Source organism: Zonotrichia leucophrys, chromosome 22 (genome assembly GCF_028769735.1).
Source record: "Zonotrichia leucophrys gambelii isolate GWCS_2022_RI chromosome 22, RI_Zleu_2.0, whole genome shotgun sequence".
Taxonomy (NCBI): Eukaryota; Metazoa; Chordata; class Aves; order Passeriformes; family Passerellidae; genus Zonotrichia; species Zonotrichia leucophrys.
In genome coordinates, this window is record NC_088191.1 from 917,850 (window position 1) to 936,123 (window position 18,274).

Genomic DNA, 18,274 nt, shown 5'->3' on the forward strand with positions numbered 1-18,274 from the left:
CCGGGGTTGTTCCTTCCAGGCCCCTCTCCAAAGTGTGCAAACTTTATTATCCTTGAAAACAGTAGAAAAAGGGAATAATTCCAGAATGGAGGGAATGGGGGCCAGGAGTAACAGTCAGTCCAAAAACTGGGAATTACAGACGGGGAAGGACACAGGGACAGACAGAATTTTGGGATATAGACAGGAAATTTTGGGATATAGACAGGAAATGTTGGGACACAGAGCAGCCTGGGTTCACAGTGAAGTGCAGGGATTCCCAATCCCAGGGAAAAGCTGCTGGATCCTGGTGGGATCTGTCCAGCCAGGCCATCCCTGAATCCCAACCTCGCCAGGGGTTTGGGATTTTGGGATTTCTCAGCATTCCCTGCTGGATCTGCAGCGGCTCCAGGATCAATCCCCCCCTCTCACCAGGACATCCGACAGGTCCTCGGTGCTCTCCAGCTCCAGGTTCTGGGGAAGGGAAGGAAAAGCTTTGGAATGAAATCCCCTGGGATGAGGCTTGGGAACAACCCCAGCCCCTCCTGCCCTGCCCTGCCCTGCCCAGGGGCTTTTCCAGGGAATGGGGACAGAGCAGGAATTCCCTCAGGGGTTGGAGTCTCCATCCCTGCAGGAATTCCAAGGAATTCCTGCCTGTGGAAGGAATCTCGGTTGTGACCTTGGAGAGCTTTTCCAGCCTCAGGAATTGTGGGATTTTGGGATTCTGTTCCATTAGCCAGAGTCCAGAATGCTCGGGATGGCTCTGAGGGACAAACCCTGCACGGGCTGGGAACGTTCCCATTCCCTGGCAAAACTGGGAATGAGCTGCATTCCATGGAAAAGCCGGGCTGGGTGGGAATCTCTCCCTGCCCTCACCTTCTCGTTGGCCAGGTGCAGCAGGGAGATGAAGGCCAAGGGCACCGACAGCTCGCTGGCCATGGTGGGAGGGAGCCTGCGGAACAGCGGGATCGGGATCGGAGCCGGGAATGCCAGAGCAGGGACCGGGCTCTGCCCTGGGCCCTCAGGGGTTCGCCCTGCCCTGCTCCCACTCCCAGCCCCATTCCCGTTTGGGATTTTCCCTGTCCCATTCCCATCCCAACATCCAGAGGGATTTTCCCTGTCCCATTCCCATTCCCATGAAGGATTTTCCCACTCCCATTCCCATCTGGGATTTTCCCATTGCCATTATTCCCATTATTCCCATCCTGGATTTTCCTATTCTCATTCCCATTATTCCCATTTGGGATTTTCCCATTCCCATTATTCCCATTCCCATTGGGGATTTTCCCTGTCCTATTCCCATTATTCCCATGTGGGATTTTCCCATTCCCATTTGGGATTTTCCCATTCCCGTTATTCCCATTCCCATTATTCCCATGTGGGATTTTCCCTGTCCCATTCCCATTTGGGATTCTCCCATTCCCGTTATTCCCATTCCCATGTAGGGTTTTTTCCATTCCCATTCCAACGTGGGATTTTCCCATTCCCGTTATTCCCATTCTCATTCAGGATTGTCCCTGTCCCATTCCCATTCGGGATTTTCCCTGTCGATTCCCATTTGGGATTTTCCCATTCCCATTATTCCCATGTGGGATTATTCCCATTCCCGTTATTCCCATTCCCATTTGGGATTTTCCCATTCCCATTTGGGATATTCCCATTATTCCCGACCTGTGCCGCAGGTCCTGGATGAGGCCACTCAGGCTTTTCTCCCCGGCCACCTTCACGTCCGTCCCCTCCCCGGCCTCCTCCTCCTCCTCCTGCTGGGGAAACCCAGGAATGCAGAGCCCCAAATTCCAAGGAAACCCCTGGGAACCTCAGCCCACGCTGGCCAATGGGAAACTTGGGGCTGATCCCATAGAACTGGGGTTTATCCCATGGAATTGGGGTTTATCCCATAGAACTGGGGTTTATCCCATGGGATTGGGGTTTATCCCCATGGGATTGGGGTTTATCCCATGGGATTGGGGTTTATCCCATGGGATTGGGGTTTATCCCATGGGATTGGGGTTTATCCCATGGGATTGGGGTTCATCCCATGGGATTGGGGTTTATCCCCATGGAATAGGGGTTTATCCATAGAACTGGGTTTATCCCATGGAATTGGGGTTTATCCATGGAGCTGGGGTTTATCCCATGGGATTGGGGTTTATCCATGAATTGGGTTTATCCTAGAATTGGGGTTTATCCCATGGGATTGGAGTTTATCCATAGAACTGGGGTTTATCCCATGGGATTGGGGTTTATCCCCATGGGATTGGGGTTTATCCATGGAATTGGGGTTTACCCCATGGGATTGGGGTTTATCCATGGAGCTGGGGTTTATCCCATGGGATTGGGGTTCATCCATAGAACTGGGGTTTATCCCATGGGATTGGGGTTTATCCCATTGGATTGGGGTTTATCCCATGGGATTGGGGTTTATCCATAGAACTGGGGTTTATCCCATGGAACTGGGGCTGATCCCATAGAACTGGGGTTTATCCATGGGATTGGGGTTTATCCCCATGGAATTGGGGTTTATCCCATGGAATTGGGGTTTATCCCATGGGATTGGGGTTTATCCCCATGGGATTGGGGTTTATCCCATGGGATTGGGGTTTATCCCATGGAACTGGGGCTGATCCCAGGAACTGGGAAGGAACCCCTGCAGAATTCCCAGCAGGAATTTCCCTTCCTGACCTCTCCCTGCTCCGTCAGCAGCTCCCACATGTTCCTCTTGAGCCTCCTCATGTCCATCCTCTTGGCTGTCTTGGCGTACGGGATGGGGATCTTGCGGACCTGGGGGGGAAATCTGGGATCATCATCGGGATCATCACTGGGATCATCATCGGGATCATCATCGGGATCATCATCGGGATCATCATCGGGATCATCACTGGGATCATCACTGGGATCATCACTGGGATCATCATCGGATCATCATGGGATCATCACTGGGATCATCACTGGGATCATCACTGGGATCATCACTGGGATCATCATCGGGATCATCATCGGGATCATCACTGGGATCATCATCATCATCATCACAGCCACAGTGCTCAAAATTCCTGATTTTCCACGGGAATAACAGCAAGCGTGGCCTCGCTGCCAATCCCAGTGTTTAACCTGGGAATTGTTCCTCTGGGAATGCCAATCCCAGTGTTTAACCTGGCAATTGTTCCTCTGGGAATGCCAATCCCAGTGTTTAACCTGGGAATTGTTCCTCTGGGAATGTCAATCCCAGTGTTTAACCTGGCAATTGTTCCTCTGGGAATGCCAATCCCAATGTTTAACCTGGGAATTGTTCCTCTGGGAATGCCAATCCCAGTGTTTAACCTGGGAATTGTTCCTCTGGGAATGCCAATCTTGGCAATCCCTGGAACCACGGGGGTTTATCCCCATTGGATTGGGTTTATCCCCATGGGATTTGGTTTATCCCCATGGGATTGGGGTTTATCCCCATGGGATTGGGTTTATCCCCATGGAATTGGGTTTATCCCCATGGGATTTGGTTTATTCCCATGGGATTTTTAACCCTGGAGGTGCTGAGAGGTTTTTGCTCCAGCCCAGGCCAGGGATGAATTCCCAGTGGCAGGGAGAAGCTTCCAATGCCAGGAGGAATTCCCAGCCCAGTGCTCCCAGTCCCTCCCAGTCCCCGTTCCCAGTGCTCCCAGTCCCCGTTCCCAGTGCTCCCAGTCCCCGTTCCCAGTCCCCGTTCCCAGTGCTCCCAGTCCCTGTTCCCAGTGCTCCCAGTCCCTCCCAGTCCCCGTTCCCAGTGCTCCCAGTCCCTCCCAGTGCTCCCAGTCCCTGTTCCCAGTGCTCCCAGTCCCCGTTCCCAGTGCTCCCAGTCCCCGTTCCCAGTGCTCCCAGTGCTCCCAGTGTTCCCAGTGCTCCCAGTGCTCCCAGTCCCCGTTCCCAGTGCTCCCAGTGCTCCCAGTCCCCGTTCCCAGTGCTCCCAAGTCCCCGTTCCCAGTGCTCCCAGTCCTCCCAGTCCCTGTTCCCAGTGCTCCCAGTCGTTCCCAGTGCTCCCAGTCCCCGTTCCCAGTGCTCCCAGTCCCCGTTCCCAGTGCTCCCAGTGCTCCCAGTGACCTTGGGGGGCTCAGCAATCAGCTCCAGCTCCCCGCAGCCGTCGCCGCCGTCGATCCCGGGCAGCTCCGGAGCCTCGGGATGAGCCGGGAGCGGGAGCGGCCCCGCCTGGCCCGGGAATTCTGCGGGATCGGGATCGGGATCGGGATCGTCATCGCTGTCAGGAACCTGCCAGGGCACACAGGGGGACACCAGAGTCACCTGGGGGGAGCCAGGGGCAGCAGGAGCCGCTCCAGAGGGTGGGAATTCCTGCCCAGCTTCCCCAGGGAATTGGGGTTATCCCCTTGGGATTGGGTTTATCCCATGGAATCTGGTTTATCCCATGGAATTGGGGTTAATCCCTATGGGATTGGGGTTTATCTCTTGGGATTGGGGTTATCCTCTTGGGATTTGGTTTATCCCCTTGAGACTGTGGTTTATCCCCATGGGATTGGATTTATCCCCGTGGAATCTGGTTTATCCCATGGAATTTGGTTTATCCCCATGGAATTGGGTTTATCCCCATGGAATCTGGTTTATCCCATGGAATTGGGTTTATCCCCATGGAATTGCGTTTATCCCCTTGAGACTGCGGTTTATTCCCATGGGATTGGGGTTTATCCCCATGGAATTGGGTTTATCCCCATGGAATTGGGGTTTATCCCATGGAATTGGGTTTATCCCCTTTGGATTGGGGTTTATCCCCATGGGATTGGGGTTTATCCCCATGGGATTTGGTTTATCCCCTTGAGACTGCAGTTTATTCCCATGGGATTGGGGTTATCCCCACATGGAATTGGGGTTTATCCCCATGGAATTGGGGTTTATCCCCTTTGGATTGGGGTTTATCCCCTTGGGATTGGGGTTTATCCCCATGGGATTGGGTTTATCCCCTTGGGATTGGGGTTTATCCCCTTGGAATTTGGTTTATCCCATGGAATTGGGGTTTATCCCATGGAATTTGGTTTATCCCCATTTACTCCCACGTGTTTAGGTTTATCCCATGGAATTTGGTTTACCCCCATGGGATTGGGATTTATCCCATGGAATTTGGTTTACCCCCATGGGATTGGGGTTTACCCATGGGATTTGGGTTCACCCCCATGGAACGGGGCCAAGGCTGAAGCCAGGGCAGCTGCAGGGAGCAGAAATCCCAAAGTTTTCCCACTCCTGGGAATGTCCAGGCCGGGCTGGACGCCAGGAGGGCCCTGCAGCTCCGATCCCTCCCCTCAGGAACTGCCTGGCCATGGATTCTCTCCCATTGGAATCCCCAATCCCGGCTGTACCTGCAGGGCAGGGCAGAAGTTGGAGGTGTCGTTGGGGTTGTTGTAGTCGTAATCCTCAATTCCAACCTCGCTGTCCAAGGCTCCCTCTGGATCCAAGCTTGGGCTGACCTGGGGGAAAACATTCCAAAACATTCCTGGGAAAAGCCTGGGCCTGCCTTGGCCCTTCATCCCCCTCTCTGCCCTTCCAGGAGGGTTTGTGGTGGGAGCAGAACATCCAGAACATTCCCAGGGTTTGGTGCTGGGAATGATTCCCAGGACGATTCCCTGGAATTCTTTTGGGGATTCTCACCTGGACGTGGGGCTTGAGGAAGAGCTGCCCCAGGCTCTGGGGGTCGTAGTTGAAGTCTGCAGGGAGCGTGGTGCTCCGGCTGTTCTGGCTCTCCAGGGTGGATTTGGCCAAAGTTGTGGATGCCTGGCAAGGGGACAGGACAGCTCCATGGAAAAACGGGAAGCTCCACCGGTTTTCCATGGAAAAACAGGGAGTGTTTTGTCTGGGAAGGGGCAGGGTGGGAGGTGTCCCCCAGAATTCCCCCCGGGAATTCCGTGGGAAAAGGGCTCTGTGGGCACCTTGGTCTTCTGGAAATGGGCCTGGAAGTCGATGTTCTTCTGGAAATCCAGCTCGAAAACCTTCCTGGGAATCCTCTGCCGGGAATCCCTCTGCAGGTCTGGGGCTGCTGAGGGACACCAGGGAAAAGGAAAAGCTTGGAATTCCAGGATTGAGCCCTTCCCAGTCTGGAATTCCAGGATTGAGCCCTTCCCAGTCAGAATTCCAGGATTGAGCCCTTTCCAGTTTGGAATTCCAGGATTGAGCCCTTTCTAGCCCAGAATTCCAGGATTGAGCCCTTTCCAGTCAGAATTCCAGGATTGAGCCCTTCCCAGTCAGAATTCCAGGACTGAGCCCTTTCCAGTCTGGAATTCCAGGACTGAGCCCTTTCCAGTTTGGAATTCCAGGATTGAGCCCTTCCCAGTCAGAATTCCAGGATTGAGCCCTTCCCAGTCTGGAATTCCAGGATTGAGCCCTTCCCAGTCTGGAATTCCAGGACTGAGCCCTTCCCAGTCAGAATTCCAGGATTGAGCCCTTCCCAGTCCGGAATTCCAGGATTGAGCCCCTCCTAGCCCAGAATTCCAGGATTGAGCCCTTCCCAGTCAGAATTCCAGGATTGAGCCCTTTCCAGTTGGAATTCCAGGATTGAGCCCTTCCCAGTCTGGAATTCCAGGACTGAGCCCTTCCCAGTCAGAATTCCAGGATTGAGCCCTTTCCAGCCCAGAATTCCAGGATTGAGCCCTTCCCAGTCAGAATTCCAGGACTGAGCCCTTCCCAGTCTGGAATTCCAGGATTGAGCCCTTCCCAGTCAGAATTCCAGGACTGAGCCCTTTCCATTCTGGAATTCCAGGACTCCAGCCCCTCCCAGCCCATAATTCCCGGATTCCAGCCCAGAATTCCAGGATTCCAGCCCAGAATTCCCGGATTCCAGCCCAGAATTCCTGGATATTCCCGGTCTCCCTGCCCCGGGCACTCACGGGGCTGCCGGGGCCGGAATCTCCAGTGCTCGGGGCCGGCCCACATGGAGAGCACGCGGGGGCTGAAGTAGGAATATTCCCCGGGATTGAGGGACACGTGCCGGCTCATGGTGCTGACGTCCCCCTCTCCCAGGTCAGCTCCAGTGCTGCAAAAACAAGGAAAAGGAACGGCAGCTGCTCAGAGTTCCATCGGCATTCCTGGGGTTTGTTATCCCTGCTCAGAATGCCCATGGTATTCCCAAGGGATTTGTTATCCCTGCTCAGAATTCCCAAGGGATTTGTTATCCCAGTTCAGAATTCCCAAGGGATTTGTTATCCCTGCCCAGAATTCTCTTGGCATTCCCAAGGGATTTGTTATCCCTGCTCAGAATTCCCAAGGGATTGGCTATCCCAGTTCAGAATTCCCTCGTTATTCCCAAGGGATTTGTTATCCCAGTTCAGAATTCCCTCGTTATTCCCAAGGGATTTGTTATGCCTGCTCAGAATTTCTGAGATTTCTTATCCCAGTTCAGAATTCCCAAGGGATTTGTTATCCCTGCTCAGAATTCTCTTGGCATTCCCAAGGGATTTGTTATCCCAGTTCAGAATTCCTTTGGCATTCCAAGGGATTTGTTATCCCTGCTCAGAATTCCCAAGGGATTTGTTATGCCTGCTCAGAATTCCCAGTGGATTTGTTATCCCTGCTCAGAATTCCCTCGTTATTCCCAAGGGATTTGTTATGCCTGCTCAGAATTTCTGAGATTTCTTATCCCTGCTCATAATTCCCCTGGCATTCCCAAGGGATTTGTTATCCCTGCTCAGAATTCCCTCATTATTCCCAAGGGATTTGTTATCCCTGCTCAGAATTCCAAGGGATTTGTTATCCCTGCTCAGAATTCCCTCAGTATTCCCAAGGGATTTGTTATCCCAGTTCAGAATTCCCAAGGGATTTGTTATCCCTGCTCAGAATTCCCAAGGGATTTGCTATCCCTGCCCAGAATTCCCTTGGCATTCCCAAGGGATTTGTTATCCCTGCTCAGAATTCCCAAGGGATTTGTTATCCCAGTTCAGAATTCCCAAGGGATTTGTTATCCCTGCTCAGAATTCCCAAGGGATTTGTTATCCCAGTTCAGAATTCCCAAGGGATTTGTTATCCCTGCTCAGAATTTCTGATGTTTGTTATCCCAGTTCAGAATTCCCTCGTTATTCCCAAGGGATTTGTTATCCCTGCTCAGAATTCCCAAGGGATTGGCTATCCCTGCTCAGAATTCCCAAGGGATTTGTTATCCCTGCTCAGAATTCCCAGTGGATTGGCTATCCCAGTTCAGAATTCCCTCGGCATTCCCGGGATTTCCCCGGAACCCAGCCCAGCCGCCCTCCCTGGCTGCAGCCCCACCTGTGGCCGTGGCCCGGGGAGTCTCGCTCGGGCTGCAGTTCCCCCTGGCTCCCATCCGGGGATTCGGGCTGGAATTCGGGCAGGAATTCGGGCTGGCAGGGGGCCGGGCCCTCGCCCTCCTCGCTGCCGGGATCCAGGCCGGGATCGAAGGCGTGCTCGCTGCCGCGGAACCGCTCCAGCAGCGCCGACACCGACTGCAACACAGCAGGGCAGCCTGGATCGGGAACTCCCAGCCTGGGCTGGAGATTCCTCATCTGGATCAGGAATCCCACCTGGATCAGCAATTCCCAACCCGGATTGGGGATTCCCAACCTGGGCTGGAAATTCCCACCTGGATTGGAAATTCCTTATCTGAATCGGGAATCCCACCCGGAGCAGCAATTCCCAACCCGGATTGGGGATTCCCAACCTGGGCTGGAAATTCCTCATCTGGGTCAGGAATCCCACCCGGAGCAGGAATTCCCAGTCCGGATTGGGGATCCTGCCTGGATTGGGAATTCCCAACCTGGACTGGAAATTCCCACCTGGATTGGAAATTCCCTATCTGAGTCAGGAATCCCACCTGGATCAGGAATTCCCAGTCCGGATTGGGGATCTTGCCTGGATCAGGAATTCCCAACCTGGATCAGGAATGTGGCTCAGGAACCCCTAATCTGGCTCTGGAATTCCCAACCTGGCTCAGGGATTCTCATCTGGCTCAGGAATTCCCAACCTGGCTCAGGAATTCCCAATCTGGCTCAGGAATTCCCACCTGGCTCAGGGATTCCCAACCTGGCTCAGGGATTCCCAACCTGGCTCAGGGATTCCCAACCTGGCTCAGGAATTCCCAACCTGGCTCAGGAATTCCTGATGTGGCTCCTGGAATTTCCAAACTGGCTCAGGAATCTGTGTTAGGAATTCTCACTTGGACCAGGAATTCCCACCTGGCTCTGGAATCTGGCTCAGGGATTCCCAACCTGGCTCAGGAGTTCCCAACCTGGCTCTGGAATTCCCACCTGGCTCTGGAATTCCCAGCCTGGCTCAGGGATTCCCAACCTGGCTCTGGAATTCCCACCTGGATCAGGGATTCCCACCTGGATCAGGAATTCCCAACCTTGCTCTGGAATTCCCACCTGGATCAGGAATTCCCACCCTGGCTCTGGATTCCTGATGTGGCTCTGGAATTTCCAAACTGGCTCAGGAATCTGTGTTAGGATTCCTCACTTGGACCAGGAATTCCCACCTGGCTCGGAATCTGGCTCAGGAATCCCCAGCCTGGCTCAGGGATTCCCAACCTGGCTCAGGGATTCCCACCTGGATCAGGAATTCCCATCTGGCTCAGGAATCCCCACCCTGGCTCTGGAATCCCCACCCTGGCTCTGGAATTCCCACCTGGCTCTGGAATTCCCACCCACCTCGTCGTGGGACTCCTGATCCCACTCGGTGAACCGGAATCCGGCCAGGGAGGAGCAGATCGGGCGTTTTTCCGCACACCGGGCCAGCAGGGCTGCGGAGAGGGGGATGCAGGTGAATTCCTGGGATCCCAGCAGGAATTCCCACCTGGACCAGGACCTCAAACCTCCAAAATTCCTGCACAGGATCCCAAATTAGGATGGGGGGGGAGTGGAGAGGGTAATCCAGGAATGGAGGGGGGAATTAGGGAATGGAGAATGCAGGAATGAAATTCAGGAATTCCCAACCTGGCTCTGGAATCCCTAATCTGGCTCAGGAATTCCCAACCTGGCTCTGGAATCCCTAATCTGGCTCAGGAATTCCCAACCTGGCTCAGGAATTCCCAACCTGGCTCAGGACCTCAAACCTCCAAAATTCCTGCACAGGATCCCAAATTCAGGAATTCCCACCTGGCTCTGGAATCCCTAATCTGGCTCAGGAATTCCCAACCTGGCTCTGGAATTCCCAATCTGGCTCTGGAATCCCTAATCTGGCTCAGGAATTCCCAACCTGGCTCTGGAATTCCCAACCTGGCTCTGGAATCCCCAACCTGGCTCAGGAATTCCCAACCTGGCTCAGGAATTCCCAACCTGGCTCAGGACCTCAAACCTCCAAAATTCCTGCACAGGATCCCAAATTCAGGGATTCCCACCTGGTTCTGAAATCCCTAAACTGGCTCTGGAATTCCCACCTGCCTCAGGACCTCAAACCTCCCATATTCCCAGTTTTCCATCAGTTTTCCGGATCCTGGGGATGCGAGCAGCGAACAAACACATGGGAGAAGGAGCTGGGTAAGGGCAGGAAGAGCAGGGAAAAGGCTGGGAGAGGGCTGGGAGAGGCCAGGAAAGGCCGGGAAAAGCAGGGAAAAGGCTGGAAAAGCTGGGATTCACCTTTCAGGCCCAGCACGGTGACGGGCTGGGAGCTGGGCAGGGCCAGGCTCTCCGAGGAGGGCAGGGGCACGAGCTCCGAGGGGAACAGGAGGCGGCTCTGGAAGTCCCGCGGGCGCAGCCCCGTCAGGAAAATGCCGGCGGCGCTGCACTCGTCGAACGAGGCGATGGAGCGCTGGAACATGGGATCCACCTGGAAAACAGGGAATCGGGGAATGAGAACCCAGAAATGGAGAGGGGAATCAGGAAATGGGAATCAGGGAATGGAGGGGGAATTAGGATGGGGGAGTGGAAAGGGGAATCAGGGAATGGGAATCAGGGAATGGAGGGGGAATCAGGGAATGGGATGGGAATTAGGATGGGGAGTGGAGAGGGGAATTAGGGAATGGGGATGGGAATCCAGGAATGGAGAGGGGAATTAGGGAATGGGGATCCAGGAATGGAGAGGGAATTAGGGAATAGGAATGGAGATGGGAATCAGGGAATGGGGAGGAGAATTAGGATGGGGGAGTGGAGAGGGGAATCAGGGAATGGGGATAGGCAAGGGAATACAGGAATGGAGAGGGGAATTAGGGAATGGAAATCCAGGAATGGAGAGGGAATTAGGGAATGGGAATGGGGATGGGAATCAGGGAATGGAGAGGGGAATTAGGATGGGGGAGTGGAGAGGGTAATCAGGGAATGGGAATCAGGAAATGGAGAGAGGAATTCAGGAATGGAGATGGGAATGGGAACGGAATGAGAGGGAATTAGGGATGGGATGGGAATTAGGGAATGGGGATGGGAATCAGGGAATGCAGGTGGAAATTAGGATGGGGGAATTGAGAGGGGAAGCAGGGAATGGAGAAGGGAATTCAGGAATGGAGGTGGGAAGTGGGGAATGGGAATCGGAATGGGATGGGAATCAAGAATGGAAAAACAGGACAGAAGGGCAGCGAGATGAGGACAGGGCAGTGAGGATGAGGAGCACCCCGGCCCACCTCAGGCCTCTGGCTGCCCTCGGGCGCGTTGATGTTGCTCAGGTTCTGCTCGATGGTTTTGTAGCCTTGCTGCTTCTTCTTTGGCTGAGCCTTCCTGGCAGCCTCGGGGGCTGGGCTGGAGTCTGGCACGGGAAAAGGGACAAATTCCACCTCAGAAGGGCTGGGATACCCCAAAGGAGGGAGAAAACCGGGAATTTGTACAGCAAACTGCAGCGGGCACTGGAATCCCTCAGGATGTGTGGGCACCAGCAATGTTCTGCTGGCTTTTTATGGACCCCAAAGTGCAGCCTGAAATCCCTGAGGGACAGATCCAGCTCCTCCTCCCAGCCCTCCCTGCTCCAGCATTCCAGGAGAACCCATCTGGGACCTCCCAACCCTTGGAAAACCCAATTAATCCAATGAACCCCAAAGCGAAAAACACCGAGACTCCCCCTGATCCCGGCTGGGAAAGGAGGGAATCCCCGGGGATTTTGGGAAGAAAAGAGGGAATTCCCACCTTCCTGGGGGCTCTCTGTGTCCCGGGCAGCGCGGGGCTGCTTGCCCAGCTGGCCCAGGACCCTGAAGGTTTCGGCGTGCAAGGAATCCACGCGCATGGCGTAGATCTTGGCGCTGGCCTCCACAGCGCCGGCTGCCATCTGCGGGGACAGGAATGCACAGCTGGGACAGGGAATGCACAGCTGGACAGGGAATGCACAGCTGGGACAGGGAATGCACAGCTGGGACAGGGAATGCACAGCTGGGACAGGGAATGCACAGCTGGACAGGGAATGCACAGCTGGGACAGGGAATGCACAGCTGGGACAGGGAAATCCCAACCTGGGACAGGGAATGCACAGCTGGGACAGGGAATGCACAGCTGGGACAGGGAAACCCAACCTGGGACAGGGAATGCACAGCTGGGACAGGGAATGCACAGCTGGGACAGGGAAATCCCAACCTGGGACAGGGAATGCACAGCTGGGACAGGGAATGCACAGCTGGGACAGGGAATGCACAGCTGGGCAGGGAATGCACAGCTGGGACAGGGAATGCACAGCTGGACAGGGAAACCCAACCTGGGACAGGGAATGCACAGCTGGACAGGGAATGCACAGCTGGGACAGGGAATGCACAGCTGGACAGGGAAACCCAACCTGGGACAGGGAATGCACAGCTGGACAGGGAATGCACAGCTGGACACGGAAACCCCAACCTGGGACAGGGAATGCACAGCTGGACAGGGAATGCACAGCTGGACACGGAAACCCAACCTGGGGCAGGGAAACCTAACCTGGGAGAGGGAATGCACAGCTGGACAGGGAATGCACAGCTGGACAAGGAAATCCCAACATGGGACAAGGAATTCCCACCTGGGACAAGGAATTCCCACCTGGGCCATCCCCCCAGGGCTCTGCACCCCCAGGGAAATAGGAATAAATAAATACAATAATACAAAGCAGCGTAAGAGTTCATAAACAAGCAAAGGCTAAAATTTTTAACCCTTTTTCTTGCATGATAAAAACCTTATAAATGCTGATCCTCCTAAAGCTGAGTAAAAAGGGAAATAAGAAATAAAATTTAAAAAAATGAAAAAGAGAGAAGTAGAGAAAAATCTTCTCAGCCTATAGCACAAACAAGACTCCTCGCTCCTTAATAAACTGAGAATTAATTATCTAAAAAGTAGTGATAGACCAAAAGTTAGTAATCTGAAAAATAGATGTATTAGAAATTTAGTGAAAAAAACCAAAAAGAAATGTTTTTAGAAAGTTCTCATTCTTTCTGGGTGTTTCTTTTTACATATAGTTGTATGCTAGTTAATAAAGTTTTGTCTTCTTTATTTCTAAGTAGAGGAATAAGCAAAGCGGGCCTTGTCACATCTCACAGCAGACACCAAAGAAAATGTATTTTAATAAAAGGAGTGAGAAGAAGCTGAGAAGCAAGAAGAAGCTGATAAGGAGCTCTCTCCAAGGCTGTAACCAGGAGACCGAGAGAAGAAAGACAAGAGATGATGGCCCCAACAGCAACACTGGCTTCTGATTGCAATAACATGAATTATGTCTGTATTGTCTCACCCTTCATGTGAGGCTGAAAATGGAGCACAAGTTTTTGAAACCCCATCTCTGGGTCAGAGAAGGACCTGATCCCACAGAAATGAAGCAGCAGCAGCAGCAGGGACCCCTCTGACCTGGAAGTTGATGAGCTCCGAGTTGTCCTGCTTCAGGATGTCGGCCATGTAATCGATCAGGTGCAGCCCAAAGGCGTTCTTGGTGGTGATTTTCTGCAAGAAAGCACCCAGAAGAAAAAGCTGGGACCCTTCCCCTGGCCAGGGACACCCCCGGGGCCCAGCATGGGACGAGAGGAACGGGCAGGATAAATTCCCACAGGAACTTTTTCCAGGGATTGCCCAGAGATATTCCAGAAGCGTGTGCACAGCGCCCATGGCCCGGCTGGGACCAGACACCGCTTTGTGGTCCTTTAACCTGCCAAACCCCACTGCTGAGGGGTTTAAACGGCGCAGGGCCCGAACGCGGCTGCCCGGACTCACGTTCTCGGCGGAGAGCTTGATGCAGGTTTTGTAGTGCTCCGCGATCTGCGCGTCCGTCCATTGGGGCAGCGGCGACCGCCAGGTCTTGGTCCTGCGGGACACAGCGGGGTCGGTACCGGGGCTCCCCCCTCAGCCGGGACACAGCGGGATCGGTACCGGGGCTCCCCCCTCAGCCGGGACACAGCGGGGTCGGTACCGGGGCTCCCCCCTCAGCCGGGACACAGCGGGATCGGTACCGGGGCTCCCCTCAGCCCGAGCTCTCCCCTCAGCCGGGACACAGCGGGATCGGTACCGGGGCTCCCCTCAGCCCGAGCTCTCCCCTCAGCCGGGACACAGCGGGGTCGGTACCGGGGCTCTCCCCTCAGCCGGGACACAGCGGGGTCGGTACCGGGGCTCCCCCCTCAGCCGGGACACAGCGGGGTCGGTACCGGGGCTCCCCCCTCAGCCGGGACACAGCGGGGTCGGTACCGGGGCTCTCCCCTCAGCCCAAGCCCAGCGGGATCGGTACCGGGGCTCCCCCCTCAGCCCCAGCCCAGCGGGATCGGTGTCCAGGTTCTCCCCTCAGCCCCGCATTCTCCCCTCGGCCCGAGCATCGCGGACCGGCCCTACCTGACCGATGGGGAACCGAGGCCCTCCAGCGACGACTCCACAGCCCTGGAGCGGCGGCGCTGGCGCCTCTCGCGCTCATCGTCATTGTCGGGGCATTCGGCGAACACGGGGGTGCCGGTGCTGCCGGGGGCCTGCAGGCTCGGCGAGAGGAAGGCGGCGGGGGCGGCGGCCGGGCTGGGGCTGCAGACAGCCATGGCCATGGCTCCGCGCTCTATCCCCGGGGCCACGCCCCCTCCGCGCCTTCCAGCCAATCAGCGCGCGGCGCGCCCGCCCCCGAGGAGGGTTTGAACGGCGGCGCGCGCTCAGTAACGGTCGTGAGGGTGAAGGGGGCGGGGCTTCGCTCTGAGGGAGCCGTGAGGGGGCCGGCGAAGGGAAGGGGCGGCCTCGCCATTTCCCCCTTTTCCACCCTAATTCCGGGACCGGAACGGGGTCAGCTGCCTCCGGTGCTGCTCTGGAGCCCCCCCGGAAGGAGGAGGAGCCGCCAGAACCGCGCCGCTAACCCCGGAATCGCTGAGGTAATCTTGGAATCTTTGGGATCACCGAGTCCAAGATGGGCCCGATCCCCACCTTGGCACTGAGTGCAACATCCAGGCCTTCCCCTTCAGGTGGGTCCCGATATTCCCTTTGCCCTTCCAGGTGTGTTCCCACATTCCCTGTCACTCTCCAAGGTGTGTTCCCACATTCCCTGTCACTCTCCAAGGTGTGTTCCCATATTCCCTGTCATGTATTTCCCACATTCCCCGTGACCTCACCTGGCTCCAGGTCCCACATCCCTGGGAGACGCTCCTGGGAGAGCCCCGAGCTCTGTGCCTGAGGCAAAGCTCCACCAGGAGGGAAGGAAATCCATGGCTTTTCCTTCTGGAGCATCCCTCGTGCTCTGGGAGCTTTAGAAAAAAAAATGGGCAGGCCTGGATGTGCCAGATCCGTCCCCAAAGCTTGGGAATTCCCAAAGTTTGGGAAGAAGGGTTTGAGTCCACCGGGAGCAGGAGCTTTTCCGGCGTTCCCAGGCGGAATTTGGGATTTAGGGATGCTGCCGCTGGGTGCCGCCGTTTCTCCCGGCGGTTTTTCCCGGCCGAGCCGCTGGATGGAGCAGGAGGAAAAGCCGTGGATTGATCTCCGCAGGAATGGTTCTCCCAGCATTTCCCCTCCCCGCACGGAGCAGCCAAGGGGTCACAGAACCGTGGAATTGCTGAGGGTGGAAAACACCTTTGGGATATTAAATCCGAGCTCCAGCGCGGGGTGGAGCCGTGGGATCTCCCGGGGGGGAAAACCTGGATTTAGGGAATGGTGTCCCTATCCGGGATATTCCAGGCTCCCGGGAAGGGCTGATCCAAGGAAACACCACCCAGCCCTGTCCCCAGGACAGGAGTGACATCTGGGTTTCCATAGAATCCCTTCCAAACACAGCCATCCATCAGCCAAACAAGGACAATCCCATTTTTCCTAAGGAATGTGTGAATTTAGGGTGATCCTTGACCCCCAAATCCCAGTTTGATTTTGGCTCTGGAGCTGAGCTTGATCCACACTTGGGTTTTTATTCCACACACAACTACACATCAACCAAACAAAGAAAATCCCCTTTCCTCATTTGAGCCCTTCCTGGGCTCAATTCACAGTTGAGTTTTTATAGAACCCATTCCAAGCACAGCCATCCATCAACTGGAACCAAACAAGGAAAATTCCATTTTTCCTGAGGAATATGTGAATTTAGGGTGGTCCTCAACCCTCAAATCCCAGTTTTATTTTGGCTCCATCTGTTCCTCTGGAGCCAGGCTCCATTCCTGCCAGGACGGAGCCGGAGGGATCTCAGCTCTGCCTTCATCCAACCCCAAAAATGGCAAAGGAATCAATGCTTGGAGCCTGGAATCTCCTTGGAAGAGCAGCCTGGAATCTCCCTGGAAGATTCCCAAACCTGGAGGATCTGAACCCCTTTGGGGCTTTTTTGTCCCCCCGATAATGTGGGGGCTGAGCAATGGGGTCGGTGCCTTCCCTCGGCTGCTCCAGGGTATTTGGGAGAGGCTGGAAAATCCCCGGCTGGGTTTGGGATGTGTTTTCCTGGGAGCAGCCCCCGCTTTCCGTGGCTGCTGTAAACAAATCAATCTCTGCAGCTGAGCCCATCCCGGAGGAGACTCCAAGGAATTCTGACAGGTTTTATGCCCGAATAAATCATTCCTGCCCTGGCAACCGCGTTGGATTTTCCCCCGGCATCAGCAGGAGCGTTCCCGGATGGAAGGGGGAAATTGAGGGAATGGATCACTGTGACAGCAATGGTACAAAGGGCTGTGATCCGTCCCCGGCTCCAGAAATCCCTGCCAGGACTCCATTCCCAGCTCCCCACATTCCCAAAATCCCGGGAGGATGTGGGGATGCTCCTGGGTGCAGGGAGAGGTTTCCTTTGGGAGCTGCTGGGGCTTTTCCAGCTGGGCTTGGGAAGGGTTTGGGAGGATTTGGGGCACTGGGATGTCTCTGAGCTGTGGGGTGGGAAACTTGGGAAAAGGGGAGGGAATGGGGATTGGAGACTTTGCCTGGAACAGGCAGGGGATGGGCAGAGAATCCCACCCTGGGACCGACTGACCATTCCCTGGCTATTCCCTGAATGGAGCCTGGAAAAGGCCTCGGATTTGGGATTTCAGGGCATTCTCCCCCTGTTTTCCCCTTCCAGGGCCGTGTCCATCCCCTCCGGCCGCGGCTCCAGGGCCACGAGGGAAAGCTCAGGAGAGGGAAAGGGGTTGGATCTTTCCAGGATTTCATTGGGAAGCTCTGTTCTGCCTGGCTGCTGCACGCCTCGCTCACATCCAGCTGGGATGGATTCTTTTCCCTTTAGTGGGAATGTTCTGGAAGAAGCTGGAGTGTCACAGACCTCAGCGTGGCCCCAATCCTTTCTCCTGGTCCTCATTCCCTGGGAATGGCCCCAATCCCTTTTCCCTGCCCCTCATTCCCAACGAGCAGTGAGGATCTGACCTCTGCTGCTCTCATTCCCTGTGTTTTATCCCCAATTCTTTTGCCACAAATCCCAGGATTTCCCAGATTTTTGGTGCCCTGTCCAGCCTGGCCTTGGACACTCCCAGGGATCCAGGGGGAAATTCCATCCCAGCCCCTCAGGGAGGAATTTCTTCCTAAAAAATCCTGGCTAGAGCGTGGATCCCCCAGGATTCCTTAAATCCTCCTGCATTCCCTCGGTTGCTCAAATGAATAATTAATTTCTAATTAAGCCCATCTTTGTGGAAGCATTTCCTTCTCTCCCCTTTTCCCTTCCTTCCTTCTGGAACTCCCGATGCCCAGGAGGTTCCTCAGCCCTGGAAACACCAAATCCAATTGAATTCCTCATTTCCCACCCCAAAATTCCCACCCAGCCCGGGCTGGTTCCTAATGGCTGCTGCTGGCAGCTCCTGTTCAGAGCTCAGTAATTACCAGGGTAATTAACGCTAATTACTGCTGGGAACCAGCTGGAATTCTCCACCCTCCAGGAACCCCGAATCTGCAGGAATCTGCCCCAAAAATAAAACTGGACATTCCTGAAAAACGTGAATTCACTTCCGTGTGGATGTCCTGAACCCGAATCATTCCTCCCTGAGCTCTGAGTTTTTGGGAAGCATCCCAGAGCCCCCGGGTGCCATGGAAACCGCGGGATCCAC

General features: G+C 55.0%; 1 protein-coding gene across 4 annotated transcripts; it reads right to left on the minus strand.

Moving 5' to 3' along the window:
* Positions 1-27: 27 nt before the first annotated feature.
* Positions 28-14,877, minus strand: NCAPH (non-SMC condensin I complex subunit H). Of its 4 annotated transcripts, none has more exons than XM_064731269.1 (17): positions 14,640-14,876; positions 14,031-14,121; positions 13,671-13,763; positions 12,003-12,141; positions 11,507-11,628; positions 10,530-10,719; positions 9,603-9,694; positions 8,209-8,402; positions 6,834-6,979; positions 5,880-5,986; positions 5,602-5,724; positions 5,313-5,420; positions 4,051-4,215; positions 2,659-2,757; positions 1,648-1,736; positions 853-928; positions 28-450 (listed from the first exon to the last, which is right to left on the minus strand). In XM_064731269.1, the coding sequence occupies exons 1-17, from the start codon at positions 14,837-14,839 to the stop codon at positions 391-393; spliced, it is 2,094 nt and encodes a 697-aa protein (XP_064587339.1). In that variant the 5' UTR covers positions 14,840-14,876; the 3' UTR covers positions 28-390. The 4 variants fall into 4 exon arrangements, with proteins under 4 accessions (XP_064587339.1, XP_064587340.1, XP_064587341.1 ...); XM_064731270.1 differs by having other exon boundaries at positions 240-450; positions 1,648-1,739; positions 5,880-5,983; positions 14,640-14,877; XM_064731271.1 differs by having other exon boundaries at positions 240-450; positions 1,648-1,733.
* Between the last annotated feature and the right edge of the window lie 3,397 nt (positions 14,878-18,274).

Bases quoted from the DNA above. Each gene is read 5' to 3' on its own strand.
- NCAPH (XM_064731268.1), bottom strand. From the start codon at position 14,839: ATGGCCATGGCTGTCTGCAGCCCCAGCCCGGCCGCCGCCCCCGCCGCC. The intron at 14,122-14,639 runs GTAGGGCCGGTC...TGTGTCCCGCAG, and splicing joins CTCGGTTCCCCATCGGTCAG to GACCAAGACCTGGCGGTCGC. The intron at 2,758-4,050 runs GTCACTGGGAGC...TTTCCCCCCCAG, and splicing joins TGATTGCTGAGCCCCCCAAG to GTCCGCAAGATCCCCATCCC.